The sequence below is a fragment of the Ranitomeya imitator genome, chromosome 6 (assembly GCF_032444005.1).
Source record: "Ranitomeya imitator isolate aRanImi1 chromosome 6, aRanImi1.pri, whole genome shotgun sequence".
NCBI lineage: Eukaryota > Metazoa > Chordata > Amphibia > Anura > Dendrobatidae > Ranitomeya > Ranitomeya imitator.
In genome coordinates, this window is record NC_091287.1 from 157,401,410 (window position 1) to 157,420,668 (window position 19,259).

The 19,259-nt window shown below is 46.1% G+C and overlaps 1 protein-coding gene across 3 annotated transcripts in view; it reads left to right on the plus strand.

Annotated features, from left to right (window-relative positions):
• Window positions 1-19,259, plus strand: part of ANLN (anillin, actin binding protein) — a 118,200-nt gene that overhangs the window by 71,928 nt on the left and 27,013 nt on the right. For all 3 annotated transcript variants that reach the window (XM_069730227.1, XM_069730225.1, XM_069730226.1), the window contains exon 14: window positions 8,343-8,516. In XM_069730227.1, the coding sequence (XP_069586328.1) occupies window positions 8,343-8,516 (174 nt within the window). The remainder of the gene's footprint in view (window positions 1-8,342; window positions 8,517-19,259) is intronic.

Sequence of the window (19,259 nt, forward strand, 5' to 3'; positions counted from 1 at the left end):
CAAAAAATGGGCTGAAAATCTCGGCTTATATTCGAGTATGTACGGTATGTGTATCTATATATGTGTGTGTATATATCTATCTATCTATATATATATATATATATATATATATATATATATATATATATATATATATATATATATATATATATATATATATATATATATATATTTTTATATAATTTTTTGTTTTTTTTTTCTAGCATACAGTGATAAACATAGTTCACTATTCGGCCCACTAGCTGGGGCCTATAATAATAATTTGTGTAAATAGTTAACTGTAGGAAGGGTTAACTGGGGATAAGGCAGGAACAGTTTCCTAGTTAGTTCAGAGGGGCTAGGGAGCCTGTACACCTCGGGTGGGCTTTGAGCCCGAGCTTTCCAGCAGCCCCATAATGTTTAAGTGAAGGACGTAGCTATCGGGTTCAGTGGACAGAAGTGTAGCTAAACCAGCACAGGGTACAGCAGTGGTGAAGCAGAAGTAGCAGCGGGTCCACAGCAGTACGAGGACGTAGGTCACTCAACATGTGGCAGATCATCTCATGGGCTGACGCCCTCAGATCCAGGGTGACACAGTGAGTCTGGACAAGAAGGACGCTACGTTAGCACAAGAGGCGGTGCGACCCGGGCACGTACTGAAGGATCAAGGCAAGAGTGCAGGGAAAGTGGAAAATGTGAGTCGTAAGGAACCCTATGCAAATGCTGTGTCTGTTAAGGATGCGCTGTGCAAAGAAGGAAGTAAAGCTTTACGTTTCAAGTTGCAACTGAACTGTGTCTTTGCGCCAACGACCTGAGGGGACCTTGGGCAACAGAGAAAAGACCCTGACAGTGCAAAGGATAGAGAGGCAAGTACATTGACCATGGGACATAATCTGCATGTGACGGGAGACCAGGGCAAGCAAGACTTGCTAATCTCAGCTACGACTAAGGCCCTGGCTCTCCCTCACATATATCTCAGAAAAGCTGCTACATGGTTTGAAGAAAAGGACATGTTGAAGCTAGTTCTGTGGGTCAGATGGGCTTCCAGTTGGTAATCTTTCTGGTTGTCTCTACCCAGCCTGGGGTGGTTGGATTCCATTAAACATTAGATGGCATGTGTCACAAAGGCAGACCACCTAATGTTTTTAGTTTTTTGTGTATAGTAGGTGTCTCTTAAATTTTGAATCTGTACTGCCATCTGTCAGTCCTATAGAAAATGAATCGAGAGGCAGTGGTTCTCTGACCTGGCCATGCCATTCTATTCAAGCCTGCCCTTAGAAAGGAGGAACAGAGATCAGAACCGCTATTTGCTCCCTGCCATACGTTTATCTCATAGGACAGATTACACTGTGTTCCAAATTATTATGCAATTGATATTTTTCTCGGATTTTCCTAAATGGTCGGTGCAAATGACAGTCAGTCTAATAAGTCATCACCCGTTAGATTATACATCGATTTTTATTGAAGAAACCTCCCAATGATACTGTAACAGTATAATCTCCACAATAAATAAAAACTCAAAATGCACTGTTCAAAATTATTAGGCACAGTAGAATTTCTAAACATTTGATCTGTTTTAAAGAACTGAAAATGCTCATTTGTGGAATTTGCAGCATTAGGAGGTCACATTCACTGAACAAAAAAGCTATTTAACTCCAAAAAATCCTAACAGGCCAAGTTACATGTTAACATAGGAACCCTTCTTTGATATCACCTTCACAATTCTTGCATCCATTGAACTTGTGAGTCTTTGGAGAGTTTCTGCTTGTATTTCTTTGCATGAAGTCAGAATCGCCTCCCAGAGCTGCTGTGTTGATGTGAACTGCCTCCCACCCTCATAGATCTTTTGCTTCATGATACTCCTAAGGTTCTCTATAGAGTTGAGGTCAGGGGAAGATGGTGGCCACACCATGAGTTTATCTCCTTTTATGCCCATAGCAGCCAATGACTCAGAGGTATTCTTTGCAGCATGAGATGGGGCATTGTCAGCATGAAGATGATTTTGCTCCTGAAGGCACGTTTCTGCTTTTTAGACCATGAAAGAAAGTTGTCAGTCAGAAACTCTAAATACTTTGCAGAGGTCATTTTCACGCCTTCAGGAACCTTAAAGCGTCCTACCAGCTGTTTCCCCCGTGATTCTGGCCCAAAATGTGACTCCTCCACCTCCTTGCTGACGTCGCAGCCTTGTTGGGACATAGTGGCAATCCACCAACCATCCACTACTCCATCCATCTGGACCATCCAGGGTTGCTTGACACTCATCAGTAAACAAGACTATTTGGAAATTAGTGTTCATGTATGTCTGGGCCCACTTTAACCATTTCTGCTTGTGAACACTGTTTAAGGGTGGCTGAATATTGGGTTTATGCACCACAGCAAGCCTTTGAAGGATCCTACTCCTTGAGGTTCGAGGAACTCCAGAGGCACCAGCAGCTTCAAATAACTGTTTGCTGCTTTGTAATGGTATTTTGGCAGCTGCTCTCTTAATCCCATGAATTTGTCTGGCAGAAACCTTCCTCATTATGCCTTTTATCTGCATGAACTCTGTCTGTGCTCTGTTTCAGTCACAAATCTCTTCATAATATGATGACCACTCTTAAGTTTTCGTGGAATATCTAATGTTTTCATACCATGTCCAAGGCATTGCACTATTTAACGCTTTTCAGCAGCAGAGAGATCCTTTTTATTTCCCATATTGCTTGAAACCTGTGGCCTGCTTAATAATGTGGAACATCATTTTTAAGTAGTTTTCCTTTTAATTAGAATCACCTGGAAAACTAATTATCACATGTGTTTAAGATTGATTTCAGTGATCCATTGAGCCCTGAGACACAATGCCATCCATGAGTTTATTTGAAATACAAAACAATTAAATCTTGATGACACTTAAATCCAATTTGCATAATAATTTGGAACACAGTGTATAGATATCTTTCTCCGAAAGAATTCTTAATTACTATATTCCCCCACGTAAAGCGAAAACTGTGTGTACCTTCCGGAGCTACCGTTGTTCAAAAGACATCAGCTCCGGAGCTTGTAAGTCCTTTAGGTCGCATGAGCCCTGCAGCTAATCAGTGGCTACTAATGGCCGCTTCACCCTCACTTCCTTCAGATGTCACTGACATCTACAGGTTGTGAGAGCAGCAGTACTTCTAACTTCTTAATTTCAGTTTCATCCAAAACGAAAGAGTGAAGCAGTTAATTAGCAACCACTTATCGGCTGCAGGGTTGACTTGACAGAACATAATACGAGCTGCAGGAGACACGGCACTGGAGGGGAGTATAAGCTCTCTTCGGTTTTCCAAAAAAAAAAAAAAAAATTTACCAAAGTGAATCATGCCTGTTTGAGTCTTTTGGAACATTGCCACAAATGGAAACTTAGGCCCCTTTCACACATCGGGCACAATCCAGCGAATTTTTTAAAAAAACAGATCCGGCGCTAAAGTGGTGGAGTGGTGCTTTAACCCCTTTCCGACATAAGGCGTAATAGTACACCGATGTCCCTCCCTCTGGCGGTGAGCCCACATCTTTCCAGGGACATGTCAGCTATTTTGAACAGCTGACATGTACCCGGAATAGTCACGAGTGGAATTGCGATTCACCCACAGCTATTAACCCGTTAAATGGCGCTGTCAGTTGCATTTAGCAAGTCCTTCCAGCCATCGGCCCGGAAATCCGCCCACCGGTGCCCCCCGTCACATGATCATGAGTCACTGGTTCGTTGGCATGACAACCAGAGATCTCCTGGAGACCTCTGTGGCTGTCACTGCCTGCCTGCTAAGAGCGCCACCCGGTGGTCAGTGCTCATAGCAAGTGAGTAATTCTGCTATATAGAGGCGATCTGATCATTGCGTCTATGTAGCAGGGCCGATCGAGTTGTGGCAGCTTCTAGCCTCCCATGGAGACTATTGAAGCATGCCAAAAGTAAAAAAATAAAATAAAAAGTGTATAAAAAAGAAAACTAAAGGTTCAAATCACGTTCCTTTTTCCCCATTCAAAATAAAACAACAAAAAAATACACATATTTGTTATCGCCCCTTTCAGAATCACCCAATCTATCAATTAGAAAAGGATTAACCTCTTCGCTAAACAGTGTAGCGAGAAAAAAACTCAAAACGTCAGAAATACTTTTTTTTTGGTCGCTACGACATTGCATTAAAATGCAATAACGGGCGATCAAAAGAACGTATCTGCACCAATATGGTATAATTAAAAATGTCAGCTCGACGTGCAAAAAATAAGCCCTTACCCAACCCCAGATCACAAAAAATGGAAACGCTACGGGTATCGGAAAATTGTGCAATTTTTTTTTTTTTTTTACAAGGTTTGGAGTTTTTTTCACCACATGGGTAAAGAACATGTTTGGTGTCTATGAACGCATAATGACCTGAAGAATCATAATGGCAGGTCAGTTTTAGCATTTAGGCTATGTGCACACGTTCAGAATTTTTCGTTTTTTTTTTTAAACGCAGCGTGCTCATTAATTTTGCGCATTTTTTGCAGTTTTGCCGCTGTATTATTGCATTGGGAAGCTCCGGGGAAAAAATCTGCAAAATAAACCGCAAGCGGATTTCCTGCGCAGGGAGTCTGGTTTTGCTCTGGAAAATTCTACAGACATTCCTGAACATGTGCACATAGCCTTAGTGAACCTAGAAAAAGCTAAACAAAACAGAAGTGTGGGATTGCACTTTTTTTGCAGTTTCACCGCACTTGGAACTTTTTTCCCATTTTCCAGTACACCACATGGTAAAACCAATGGTGTCGTTCAAAAGTACAACTCGTCCCGCAAAAAACAAGTCCTCACATGGCCATATTGACGGAATAATAACAAACGTTGTGGCTCTGGGAAGAAGGGGAGCAAAACCGAAAATGCCTCCTGTCATGAAGCCATGTTCCCATTTAGTGTAAACTGCATTTTTTTTCTCCTGTGTTTTTGTGTAGAATATCTGCATTTAGGCTATGTGCACACGTCCGGAATTGCCGCGGAAATTCCGCAACTCCTGCTGCAGGAAAAACGCATGCGGAATTGGCATGCGTTTTCCCGCTAACACTAGCGTTTTAATTAGCTTGCAAAATTCTAGCGTTTTCCAAGCAATCTGTTGCATCGCTTGGAAAACTGACACGTTGGTCACACTTGTCAATCATAGTGTTTGACAAGTGTGACCAACTTTTTACTCTTGTTGCTGCCTATACAGCATCAATAGTAAAAAGATAGAACGTTAAAAATAATAAAGAATCCTGATATTCTCACCTTCCAGCGTCCCCGGCAGCCTTCCCGTTCCTTGTGATGCTCCCGTTCCCAATAATGCCTAGCTGCAATGATGTAGCGGTCTCGCGAGACCGCTACATCATCACAGGTCATTGCCGCAAAGCATCACTGGGAACGGGAGCGTCGCGAGGAGCAGGAAGGATGCTGGGGACGCCGGAAGGTGAGAATATCACAAATTTTTTTTTTTTTTAACAATTATGTGGTTCCCAGGGCCTGGAGGAGAGTCTCCTCTCCTCCACCCTGGGTACCAACTGCACATGATCCACTTACTTACCGCATGGTGGGCATAGCCCCATGCGGAAAGTAAGCGGATCAATGCATTCCTATGTGTGCGGAATCCCCCGATTCCGCACAAAGAATGAACATGCTGCATTTTTTTTCCAGAATGTGATTCCTCCGTGGAAAAAAAACATGTGCACAAAAAATTTGGAATGCATTCTAATGATAGGATGCTTAATGTATGCGTTTTTCCGCGGTTTTATCACGGTTTTATAGCGGGGAAAAAAAAAAACTTGAAAATTCCTGAACGTGTGCACATAGCCTTGAAGTGAATCTTAACAGGTTTTTGCTCCGTAATCTGAAGACATCAGGAGATGTCACTTGCCAAAGTGCCTGACGTTGTTTACTAACTGTGAAGGATTTATCGCTAACAGATTAAGGCCAGCGTCACACTCAGCGTATGAAAATACGGTCCATTTTTTTTACGGCCGTAATACACACAAATGTCCCCAAAATAGTGATCCGTAAGTCATCCGTAGGCAGGGTGTGGCAGCGTATTTTGCGCATGTCATCCTCCGTATGTAATCCGTATGGCATCTGTACTGCGAGATTTTCTCACAGGCTTGCAAAGCGGACATACAATGGATCCACAGGCTCAAATATTCGTTAAAACATATATACTGTGTGTGTGTGTATATATGTGTGTATATATATATATATATATATATATATGTGTGTATATATATATATATATATATATATATATATATATATATATATATATATATATGTATATGTATATATATGTGAGACACATATACAAAATATATATATTAATATTTCATACAGCGCTAGATAGCATAAAAGCCGGTAATTCAATTGCCGGCTTTTTCTATCTCCTTCCAAAACCCGACATGATATGAGACATACAGTAAACCATCTCCTATCCCTTCTTTTATTACATATTCCTCTTTAGTAATGTAAGAAGTGTCTTGGGTTAAATTTTGGTGGCTCTACCTATTAAATTAAAGGGTTAAATCTCGGATAAAATTGGCGTGGGCTCCCGTGCAATTTTCTCCGCCGGAGTGGAAAAGCCAGTGACTGAGGGCAGATATTAATAGCTTGGAGAGGGTCCATGGTTATTGGCCACCCCTTCACCCCCTGTCCCCACCCCCAACTAAAAACATCTGCCCCAGCCAACCCAGAAAAGGCACATCTGTAAGATGCGCCTATTCTGGCACTTGGCCATTCTCTTCCCACTCCTGTGTAGCAGTGGGATATGGGGTAATGAAGAGTTAATGTCACCTTGCTATTGTAAGGTGACATTAAACCAGATTATCGTAATAATGGAGAGGCATTAATTATGACACCTATCCAGTATTAATCCAGTAGTACGAAATGGGTAATAAAACACACATTATTACAAAGTGTTTTAATGAAATAAAGACACAGGTTGTTGTAATATTTTATTATACTCTTAATCCACCTGAATACCCTTGTCACCTGAAACAAAGTTAAACAAAGCAAACAACAATATGCCATATCTTCCGTTGTTCAGTCATGTCCCACGCTGTAAATCCATCTGAAGGGGTTAAATCATTTTACACCCAGGAGCTCTCCTAATGCAGCTGTGCTTGTGGCTGTAAAAACCCGGTGAATGAATGGAATGCAGGGGAATGACCTGTAGTAACCTCGAGTCACGGTGATGCGCCCTCTGCTGGATGTCCTCTTATGAGCGTGGGAAAATATTCTGAAAAGTTCCCAGGCTCGAGTTCATATGATCATATCATCTTATGGGGCCATAATCAGCATTTGTGCAGCATTGTATGGGGCAAATGTCTGTATGGAGCATCTTATGGGGTCATAATCAACATTTGTGCAGCATTATATGGGGTATATTTTAATATGGAGCATGTAATGGGGCCCATCATAAACTTTATGGAGCATTATATGGGGCTCCTGATTCAATATAGATATTAAAAAAACACTTAACCTACTGATCTCTCAATTAATTTGACTTTTATTGGTATCTATTTTTATTTTTGAAATTTACCGGTAGCTGCTGCACTTTCCACCCTAGCCTTTTACTAGAGTCATTAAGTTTTCACAGTTTTTTTTGTGGCAAAATTAAGGGGGTGTGCTTATACTTGGGTCGGCTTATAGTCGAGTATATACGGTAAGTGATACATCGTTGGATTCAGCTTCTCTTTGCCTACATCATGCTGCTATCAGAGGAGGTAGCAAAACTTGCTGACAGATACATTCCCATTTACAGCTCAAGCAAAGTGTGATTTGATGAGAACTCATGGTCACTGTATGTTTAGATGCTGTGGAACAGTTTTTTTTTTTTTTTTTTTGAGTATATTTTTTCCCCTAAAGCCCTCAGTAGGGAGCCTGTAAAAATGCAATGGAAAAAAAAATGCTTTAAATTTGCATAAAAAAGGTAAAAAACTTTAAAAAAATTACAACAAATATGTAATCATTATTATTATTGCACAACTCTAAGGACTGGGGGAAAAATGCTGTTGCACCTGGTTAATGGCCTTGGAGCACGAACATTAGTGTATGCAGAGGAGATGCGGCTCCTGAACATGTGCGTCTAGGCTTCAATACCCTGGTGCATTTGTCTGGGCTACAAATCAAACACAGCTCTTTCACACTTATTTTTATTTCTTGTCTCGTACAATATTAAAGTATTTAATAACTAGTCCATTTAATTTTGTGCATTTGTGTCATAGTTCATGTTGCAGAAATGGTTTGTGTATTGCATTATTTTTTATACATAAAGCACAAAAAAAAGTTCCATGAATGTGCCTGTGACTCTTATGTATGTTATCAAATTGGTTCTTTTTTTTTTTTCCCCCATACTGTATAGCTGAAAAAAGAGCCGCAATGCTTGCGGAGATAAATAAACTGAAGAGCGAAGGCCCTCAGAAGAAACCCAATTCCCATGGCAATTCTAACACTCCGTCCAGAGGCTTTATATCGATTTCTGAAATATTCCTGCCTCTTAAAGCAGATTTTGTCTGCAGCACCTCTCAAAGACCAGGCAAGTATACATGTACACTTCTGTTTTTGCATCTGCAAGACAAAAAAAAGTCTTCTGTTTTATTATTACCTTGTAGTATTGAATAGCCAAGACTGATCCAGAAAATTAAATCCGAATAGGACATGCACTGAGTTTTTTTTTTTCAGTTTGTCTCATGGATCAGTTTAAAAAAAAAAAAAGGCTGATTAGATCTTTTAACTGGTATGTGATAAAAGGGACCAATCAGCCTTTTTTTTTTGTCCATATTTCAAAACTGACCATCCACAGAGGAAAAACTATCTTGTGAGTAAGCCCTTACATTTGTCTGTGTATGAAAAGTGACTTTATTTTCAATAGTTTAAAAAAGAAATAAAGTATCTGATTGTGGGTTAACTATTATTTGCCAGTAGATGGCAGTGTTGGATGCTGCAATGAACAGTGTAGATACTGAGAAAAGAGCTGTCTTTTAGAAAACACAATTCTTATGCTTTTGTGTCTTATTTATTGCTAAAAGCAAGTCATTGTTCACTTTTTGGAGAAGATAATATAATGTAATTTTTTTTAATGTACAGATTAATTTCCTGATGGTTAATGCGCAGTTTACCATCTAATGTTTAAAATGTGACAGATTCATCACAGGTGTAGCTCTGTCTTGCTGAGGGCCCTGTGTACTAATTCATGTAGGCACCGATAGGTGTGCAGCTTGCAGTGAGAGCACAGAATAAAGTGCAGAGGTGCCTGGGTGACAACTGTCCGCCCTTCAAATGCCTGTAACTTCCTGTGTGCTCCACTGCAGCTACTCCCTCTAACGACAAACTACTCTTTTAACCTGCACACTAATGGGAAAGGTACATTCATAAGCTATTGTGTTCCTTAAACGAACCTGTCAACAGGTTTGGCCGGTACAGCCACCGCCTTTCAGGGCTTATCTACAACATTCTATAATGCTGTGTATAAGCCCCTGATCTGATCTGCAAGAGAAAAAGAAGTTTTATTATACTCGCCTGCAGGGCGGTCCGGTTCGATGGGTGTCGCAGGTCCGGGTCTGGCGCCTCCCATCTTCTTGTGACGCCGCCCTCCTGTTGCTTTATGGTTCCCCGCATCGCGCTCCTGCGCAGGCGTACTTCTCTGCCCTGTTGAGGACAGAGGAAAGTCCTGCAGTGCGCAGCTGCCGGGAAAGGTCAGAGAGGCCCAGCGCCTGCGCACTGCGGTACTTTGCTCTTCCCTCAACAAGGCAGAGAAGTACGCCTGTGCAGGAGCGCGATGTCGGGGAGCCATGAAGAAGCAGGAGAGCAGCGATCATAAGAAGATGGGAGGCACCAGACCTGTGGCACCCATCATACCGGACCACCCTGCAGGTGAGTATAATAAAAAATATTTTTCTTCTCTTGCAGGTCGGATCAGGGGGCTTATCTATAGCATTATAGAATGCTGTAGATAATCCCTGAAAGGTGATGGCCGTATCTCATATCGGCTAAGCCTGGTGACAGGTTCCATTTAAAACCCCAGTATTATAAAAGACCAGTCTCAAAATTGGGGAATAGCAAAGAATCTGGCACTAAACATCCTACTCAGCCCCAGTGTCCTGCTACTTATGGATATGTTTTTTTCACCAGAAAATTGTGATGTTGGGTGCAACACCAAAACACAAAAGCAAAACTTTACCAAAAAGAATCAGAAAGGGGGCACTTCCCGTCCCCTGAATGATCCTTTGTTTCACAAAGGTTAAAACATAGATGCAGAAGAGTTTTTTTTTTTTGGGGGGGGGGGGGGGGATACATGGACGACAGCCGTTACCCATTCCAGGACCCTTAATAGTCCAGGAAGGCACGAAACGGCAGTCGTCCGCCATATGTCCAAGAAACTCTCCTGCATCTATATTTTTACCTTTGGGAAATAAAGGATCCGGTATGCATGGCCTCCTCATCCCGATCCTGGTATGCGCGCCTCCTCATCCCGATCCTGGTATGCGCGGCTCCTCATCCCGATTCTGGTATGCGCGGCTCCTCATCCCGATCCTGGTATGCGCGGCTCCTCATCCCGATCCTGGAATGCGCGGCTCCTCATCCCGATCCTCGTATGCGCGGCTCCTCATCCCGATCCTGGTATGCACTGCTCCTCATCCCGATCCTGGTATGCATGGCTCCTCATTCCGATCCTGGTATGCATGGCCTCCTCATCCCGATCCTGGTATGCATGGCCTCCTCATCCCGATCCTGGTATGCATGGCCTCCTCATCCCGATCCTGGTATGCATGGCCTCCTCATCCCGATCCTGGTATGCATGGCCTCCTCATCCCGATCCTGGTATGCATGGCCTCCTCATCCCGATCCTGGTATGCATGGCCTCCTCATCCCTATCCTGGTATGCATGGCCTCCTCATCCCGATCCTGGTATGCATGGCCTCCTCATCCCGATCCTGGTATGCATGGCCTCCTCATCCCGATCCTGGTATGCATGGCCTCCTCATCCCGATCCTGGTATGCATGGCCTCATCCCGATCCTGGTATGCATGGCCTCATCCCGATCCTGGTATGCATGGCCTCCTCATCCCGATCCTGGTATGCACTGCTCCTCATCCCGATCCTGGTATGCACGCCTCGTCATCCCTATCCTGGTATGCACGCCTCCTCATCCCGATCCTGGTATGCATGGCCTCCTCATCCCGATCCTGGTATGCATGGCCTCCTCATCCCGATCCTGGTATGTATGGCCTCCTCATCCCGATCCTGGTATGCACTGCTCCTCATCCCGATCCTGGTATGCACTGCTCCTCATCCCTATCCTGGTATGCACGCCTCCTCATCCCTATCCTGGTATGCACGGCTCCTCATCCCGATCCTGGTATGCACGGCTCCTCATCCCGATCCTGGTATGCATGGCCTCCTCATACCGATCCTGGTATGCATGGCCTCCTCATCCCGATCCTGGTATGCATGGCCTCCTCATCCCGATCCTGGTATGCATGGCCTCCTCATCCCGATCCTGGTATGCATGGCCTCCTCATCCCGATCCTGGTATGCATGGCCTCATCCCGATCCTGGTATGCATGGCCTCATCCCGATCCTGGTATGCATGGCCTCCTCATCCCGATCCTGGTATGCACTGCTCCTCATCCCGATCCTGGTATGCACGCCTCGTCATCCCTATCCTGGTATGCACGCCTCCTCATCCCGATCCTGGTATGCATGGCCTCCTCATCCCGATCCTGGTATGCATGGCCTCCTCATCCCGATCCTGGTATGTATGGCCTCCTCATCCCGATCCTGGTATGCACTGCTCCTCATCCCGATCCTGGTATGCACTGCTCCTCATCCCTATCCTGGTATGCACGCCTCCTCATCCCTATCCTGGTATGCACGGCTCCTCATCCCGATCCTGGTATGCACGGCTCCTCATCCCGATCCTGGTATGCATGGCCTCCTCATACCGATCCTGGTATGCATGGCCTCCTCATCCCGATCCTGGTATGCATGGCCTCCTCATCCCGATCCTGGTATGCATGGCCTCCTCATCCCGATCCTGGTATGCATGGCCTCCTCATCCCGATCCTGGTATGCATGGCCTCCTCATCCCGATATGCACTGCTCCTCATCCCGATCCTGGTATGCATGGCCTCCTCATCCCGATCCTGGTATGCATGGCCTCCTCATCCCGATCCTGGTATGCATGGCCTCCTCATCCCGATCCTGGTATGCATGGCCTCCTCATCCCGATCCTGGTATCCATGGTTGCCATCAAAAAAGCATAAAACAAAATAAATTCTAATAACCTTCCGGCACTCCTTCACAGCCTCGTCTTGTTCCGGTGCCAGCAGCTGCTTTGTTCATGGCAGGGACCTCATGCGCTGCTTACAAGCAGAGCACAGCTGCTGGAATACTCACTGCTCGCCACGCTGGGACTATGTGCGTGGACGGCAGTGAGTATTCATTGCTATTAAGTACAGTGTCATCTGCAGCCGCCGGACCATGTTCCAAATTACACCATGTTCCAAATTATTATGCAAATTACATTTTTCTCGGATTTTCCTAAATGATCAGTGCAAATGAGTCAGACTAATAAGTCCTCACCCGTTAGAGTATACATCGAATTTTATTAAAGAAACCTCCGAATGATAACAGTATAATCTCCAAAATGAATAAAAACTCAAAATGCACTGTTCCAAATTATTAGGCACAGTAGAATTTCTAAACATTTGATATGTTTTAAAGAGCTGAAAATGCTCATTTGAGGAATTTGCAGATTAGGAGGTCACAATCACTGAACAACAAAGCTATTTAACGCCAAAACATCCTAACAGGTCAAGTTACATGTTAACATAGGAACTAGTGATGAGCGAATATACTCGTTACTCGAGATTTCCCGAGCATGCTCGGGTGTCCTCCAAGTATTTCTCCTTCGCCTCATTGGGGGACACAGGACTGTGGGTGTATGCTTCTGCCGCCAGGAGGCTTGACACTAAGTAAACTTAAAAAAAAATTAGCTCCTCCTCCATCGTATACACCCTGACACTGGCTACCAGAGACTCCAGTTCATGCTTAGTGTCTCAAGGAGGCACATCTCTGGGTCCTGGATCGATGGACCCGATTTTTCAACATCTTTGGATTGAAGGGGCGACGGACCTTTTTGAGGGTCCGATCTCCCCAAACCATCAACGGGCAAGTACGTGCGATGTTTCTCCACGTATCCTTCCCCGCGACGTGGGATTCTTCACCGGACTTAGCCCTGACCACCCTGAGGTACCTAGACTCCAGGCTGTACAGGTGCCCATAAGATGTCCGTGTGTTCCCCCCTGAATTCTACACCCCTGCGGTGTTAGCTGGGGTGGTGGATGGTCCCTCTCCTTATCCTGGGGATAATGGAGATAGGGTTCCTGCACCGTCATTGGTTCTATCCCTCGATAGTGCGGTATGATGGGGGGGCTCCTGGCATTACCTGCGGCTGTGTCCTCTGGGAGTGCGGTGCCTTTTTTTCAGCGCTGCTGAGGCCGGCGTCTTGGTATGGCGGAGCTGCGGCGTGGTCCGACGCTGCTGCGTTGGGACTTCCGGCGCGTCATTTCCGGTTCCGGCTCTCCTCGCTCTAAGGGGGAAAAATTGAGGCCCCGGCTTCGGGCCTGCTCCAGGCCGCAGCATCGTTTGGCGGTCCCTCCCCCCTAAGGCCTGCTATGCATATAAGACAGCGCTTTTGGGCTCAGCATCATGCTTTGAGGATCCATCTCGGTACTCGTGGGGACACAGGACTGGGGTAAGTGCTTCTCCCTCCATCTGGCTGAATCATTCCTTTTTTTCCCAGTCTCTGGCCCTGGGTATAGCATTACGGATCATTATGTCTAGAAGGGTTAAGACTCACACGGTTCTTTTTACCAGTTGTGTATCTTGTAGTGCCCTTTTTCCGCACGCCCAAAGTAATCGCCTCTGTGAGGCCTGTGACCCTGAACATGTCCAGGAGCCCCCCCCCTGCCAGTTCTCCAGTAGTTTCTCCAGCTCCGGTCCTTCAGCCAGATGCTGTGGTAGCTCCTCCGGAATGGGTCACGTCTTTGTCACAATCCATGGCGTCCCTTACTGAAGCGATCAAATCACTGCAGACCCCGGCGGTCGGGACCGGTAATCCGCCTGTCTCAGAGAGGGCCTCGGGGTCTCAGGAGTCTGCGGCCTGCAGGGGGCGCGCTCTCACTCGACAGACGCATGGAAAGCGGATTCGCAAAGCGTCTCCCAGGCACTCAGGTGCTTCCGCATCCTGGAGTTCCGTATCTCGCTCTCCTTCCCCTTCAGAAAGCGGTGAAGTTGAGACTGACTACGAGTCAGAAGGGTCTCTTAATTTTGATAAACCTGGGTTTCAGGAGTCAGTAGACAGCCTAATTGAAGCTGTCAATCAGTCTTTGGGGATAGAAGACGAGCTCGTCTCTTCCTCTGATCATAAGGTCTCATTTAAGCGGTCTAAACGGGCCCATAGGGTTTTTTCTTCTCATCCTGAGTTCGAGGACCTCATTCGACGCAATAGGGAGCACCCGGACAAACGCTTTTCAGGGCAAAGAGCTCTGAAGGCTAGGTATCCTTTTGCTTCGGAACTTTGTAGTGATTGGGCAGAAAATCCTTCTGTAGATCCTCCAGTGTCCCGTTTAGCCTCTAACACGTTACTATCTCTCCCTAATGGCTCATCGATTAAGGATCCTACGGATCGTCTTATAGAGGGCTTGGCTCGTTCCGTCTTTGAGGCCTCAAGCTCAGCACTTTTTCCTTCTTTTGCGGCAACCTGGGTTGCCAGGGCTATTATATCTTGGTCTGACTCGTTATCTGAGGCTCTCCAGGAAGGTAATGTGTCAGCAGAATTGGCTGAAATGTCTTCTCAGGTAGCTATGGCCGGTAGCTATCTGATTAACGCATCTCTGGATGCGGCAGATTGTGCTTCCTCGGCTGCTTTTAATGCTATTGCCATCAGAAGGGCCCTTTGGTTAAGGTCCTGGCGGGCTGATTCTACCTCTAAGAAATCTCTTACATCCCTGCCGTATCAGAGTGGTCGTTTGTTCGGAGAAAAGCTGGATCAGCTCATTTCTGACTCCACAGGAGGGAAAAGTAAATTCCTTCCTCAGCAGAGGGCCAGACAGCCTTTTCGGCGCCATTTTCAGGCTCGCTTTAGAACCTTTCGCTATGTCAGATGGGCCCCAGCATCAGGTTCTCCTGCGCAGGGTCGTCCCAATCAGGACCGAGACGGTCGGACCCCTTATTCGGCCAGTCTGGGGGGAAGAATGCGTCCCCAGTCTTCTAGATCTAGAGGATCTAGGACGCAAAGATTTTTGGCCAAGTGACTGGAGGCCTCTTCCGGGCATCTCCAAAAGGGTAGGCGGACGTCTACTTTCATTTCGCCAGGTCTGGCTTCAGGTAATCCACGACCAGTGGGTGGCAGAGCTCATATCTTCAGGTTACAAAATAGAGCTGGTCTGCCTTCCTCCTCCCCGGTTCTTCCCATCCCGTCTTCCCAAGTGCAAATCTCTTTGTCAAAGCTTGTTCAATTCCATAGTCTCTCCGTATCAGCGGTGTCATTTCTCCTGTTCCAAAGGAAGAAAGATTCCAGGGCTTTTATTCCAATCTTTTTGTAGTGCCCAAAAAGGATGGAGCAGTGAGGCCTATTCTAGATCTCAAACTCTTAAACAAGTTTGTCCGCGTTCGACACTTTCGGATGGAGTCTCTGCGGTCGGTCATCGCCTCTCTGGAAAAGGGAGAATTTTTGGCCTCAGTAGACATTCAGGATGCTTATCTTCATATTCCCATCTTTCCGCTCCATCAAAGATTTCTCCGGTTTGCCGTAAACAATCTACACTTCCAGTTCACGGCATTACCTTTCGGACTGGCTTCCGCTCCCAGGGTGTTCACAAAAGTCATGTCGACTGTGGTGTCCATTCTGCACTCCCGAGGTATAGTTGTCTTGCCATACCTAGACGATCTGCTGATCAAGGGACCGACATTTCAGTCTTGCAAGGAAAATGTCGACATCACTCTGGACACCCTTTCCCGTCTAGGTTGGTTGGTAAATTTAAGGAAGTCATCTCTACGGCCGTCTCGAAAAATCTCTTTCTTAGGCATGACCTTCGACACCTCTCAAGCCTTAACTATCCTTCCCCAGGACAAGGTCTTAGCCCTTCGGCGGGAAGTGAGGAACCTTCTACAACCATACCCTCATTCGATTCGGTCCGGGATGAGGGTGTTAGGAAAGATGGTTGCAACCATAGAGGCGGTTCCGTTTGCACAGTTTCATCTTCGACCCCTCCAACGTGCAATCCTGTCAGCATGGAACAAAATTCCTCTCTCTCTCAACCGCAAATTTCGGTTGTCTTTCCAGACCAAACGGGCTCTCGCTTGGTGGCTAAACAGCTCATCTCTTCTCGGGGGGAAGCCCTTTCCTCCAACCAATTGGCTAGTGGTCACAACAGATGCCAGTCTCCTGGGTTGGGGAGCAGTGTTCTTCAATCACACAGCTCAGGGACGCTGGTCTCCTCGGGAATCAGAACTCCCCATCAATATCTTAGAGATTCGAGCGGTCCGGCTAGCCTTGTTACGTTTTCACCATCTTCTGGCGGGTCGCCCTGTCCGGATTCAGTCGGACAACGCTACAGCAGTAGCCTACATAAATCACCAGGGGGGCACCCGCAGCAAGGCAGCCATGCAGGAGGTAAAACTGATTCTACTCTGGGCGGAGAGAAATCACTCTGTGATCTCAGCGGTCCACATTCCGGGCGAAGAAAACTGGGCGGCGGATTTCCTAAGCCGTCAGGATCTAGCCTCCGGGGAATGGTCTCTCCACCCCGAGGTATTTTTGCAGATATGCCATCTTTGGGGAACTCCAGACGTGGATCTAATGGCGTCCAAGATGAATGCCAAGGTGCCCAGTTTTTGTCTCTCGGTACCGAGATCCCCAGGCTATCGCCGTGGATGCGCTGGTACTGTCTTGGAACCAATTTCATCTCTCTTATCTGTTCCCTCCTCTGGCACTGCTCCCGAGAGTAATCAAGAAGATCAAATCAGAGAGCGTGCCGGCCATCCTGATCGCTCCGGATTGGCCACGACGGACCTGGTATGCAGACCTGGTACAACTTCTAGCCGGGGTTCCTTGGCGGCTCCCTGATCGGCCAGATCTTCTATCTCAAGGGCCGATCTACCACCAGAACTCAGAGGTCCTACGTTTGACGGCCTGGCCGTTGAATCTTGGGTTTTAACTCAGGCTGGTTTTTCTCAAGAAGTGGCTGATACCATGATCAGTGCACGTAAGTCCGTTTCGGCCAGGATTTATTATCACACTTGGAAGGTGTTTCTTTCCTGGTGTAGAGAACGCGGGCTGCCCCCTCTGCGTTTCTCCGTTCCTAACATTCTAGCCTTCCTTCAAGCAGGTCTGGATTCTGGGCTGGCTCCGAGTACCCTTAAAAGGCAGGTTTCGGCTTTATCAGTACTTTTTCAACGCAGGATTTCTCCTAATCGTCAAGTCAGGACTTTTTTCCAAGGAGTCGCTCATAAGGTCCCTCCTTATAAGACTCCTTTGGAAGCTTGGGACCTTAATCTGGTCTTAAGGGCTTTACAGGACGCTCCTTTTGAGCCTCTTCAAGAGGTTTCTTTGATGTTTCTCTCTTGGAAAGTTGTATTTTTAGTGACCATAACGTCCATAAGACGGGTATCGGAGCTGGCAGCTCTTTCTTGTCGTCCTCCTTTTTTGCGATTTCATCAGGACAAGGTGGTGCTCAGACCAGCTCCATCCTTTTTGCCGAAGGTTGTTTCATCATTTCACATTAATGAAGATATTGTTCTGCCCTCTTTTTGTCCGGCACCTACGCACCGTGTAGAAAAGGCTCTCCATGCGTTGGATCTGGTGAGGGCTCTGAGGAGGTACGTTTCCCGTACGGCCCCCTTTCGCCAGACGGATGCTCTGTTTGTCCTTCCGCAGGGTCGCAGGAAGGGATGCGCGGCTTCAAAATCTACCCTGGCCAGATGGATAAGGGCGACCATTCAGGAGGCTTATCGCTCCATGGGCATGACGGTTCCGGCCGGAATCAAGGCTCATTCGACTAGAGCAGTGGGGGCTTCCTGGGCCGTTCGGCACCAGGCCTCAGCAGAACAGGTTTGCAAGGCTGCGACCTGGTCTAGTCTGCATACATTTGTCAAACATTATAATGTCCATTCCCAGACCTCTGCAGATGCAAGTCTGGGTAGAAGAATTCTTCAAGCGGCAGTGGCGCATTTATAGACAAGCATTATCTGGATGTCTTTTTCTGGTGAGTGATTTTTCCCACCCAGGGACTGCTTTAGGACATCCCACAGTCCTGTGTCCCCCAATGAGGCGAAGGAGAAATAGGGATTTTTGGTTACTCACCGTAAAATCCTTTTCTCCAAGACGCTCATTGGGGGACACAGCTCCCTCCCTGGTAGCCTTATGGCTGCTTTGGTTATATCTGATTACATTAGTCAGTAGGATCTTTTCTAGACATAAAGTTTCTGTATTTATGCTGTTATATTATTTTTTTGTGTTTTCTTTTGTTCTCCTACTGCTTTTTGCACCAAACTGGAGTCTCTGGTAGCCAGTGTCAGGGTGTATACGATGGAGGAGGAGCTAATTTTTTTTTTAAGTTTACTTAGTGTCAGCCTCCTGGCGGCAGAAGCATACACCCACAGTCCTGTGTCCCCCAATGAGCGTCTTGGAGAAAAGGATTTTTCGGTGAGTAACCAAAAATCCCTATTTTTTAGTGCTCGGAGATTTAGTTTTCCTCACCGCAACTGAATGATTTACATCCGTTAGCCAGCTTGATTACATGTGGGGATTCCCTAACGACCAGGCAACCCCCACATGTACTTATGCTGGCTAACAGATGTAAATCATTTAGCTGCGGCGCTAAAAACTAAAACTCCGAGCCATAAAAAAACTCGGAGGACACCCGAGCATGCTCGGGAAATCTCGAGTAACGAGTATATTCGCTCATCACTAATAGGAACCGTTTGTTGATATCACCTTCACAATTCTTGCATCCATTGAACTTGTGAGTTTCTGGAGAGTTTCTGCTTGTATTTCTTTGCATGAAGTCAGAATAGCCTCCCAGAGCTGCTATTTTGATGTGAACTGCCTCCCACCCTCATAGATCTTTTGCTTGATGATACTCCAAAGGTTCTCTATAGGGTTGAGGTCAGGGGAAGATGGTGGCCACACCATGAGTTTCTCTTTTTATGCCCATAGCAGCCAATGACTTCAGAGGTATTCTTTGCTCCATGAGATGGTGCATTGTCATGC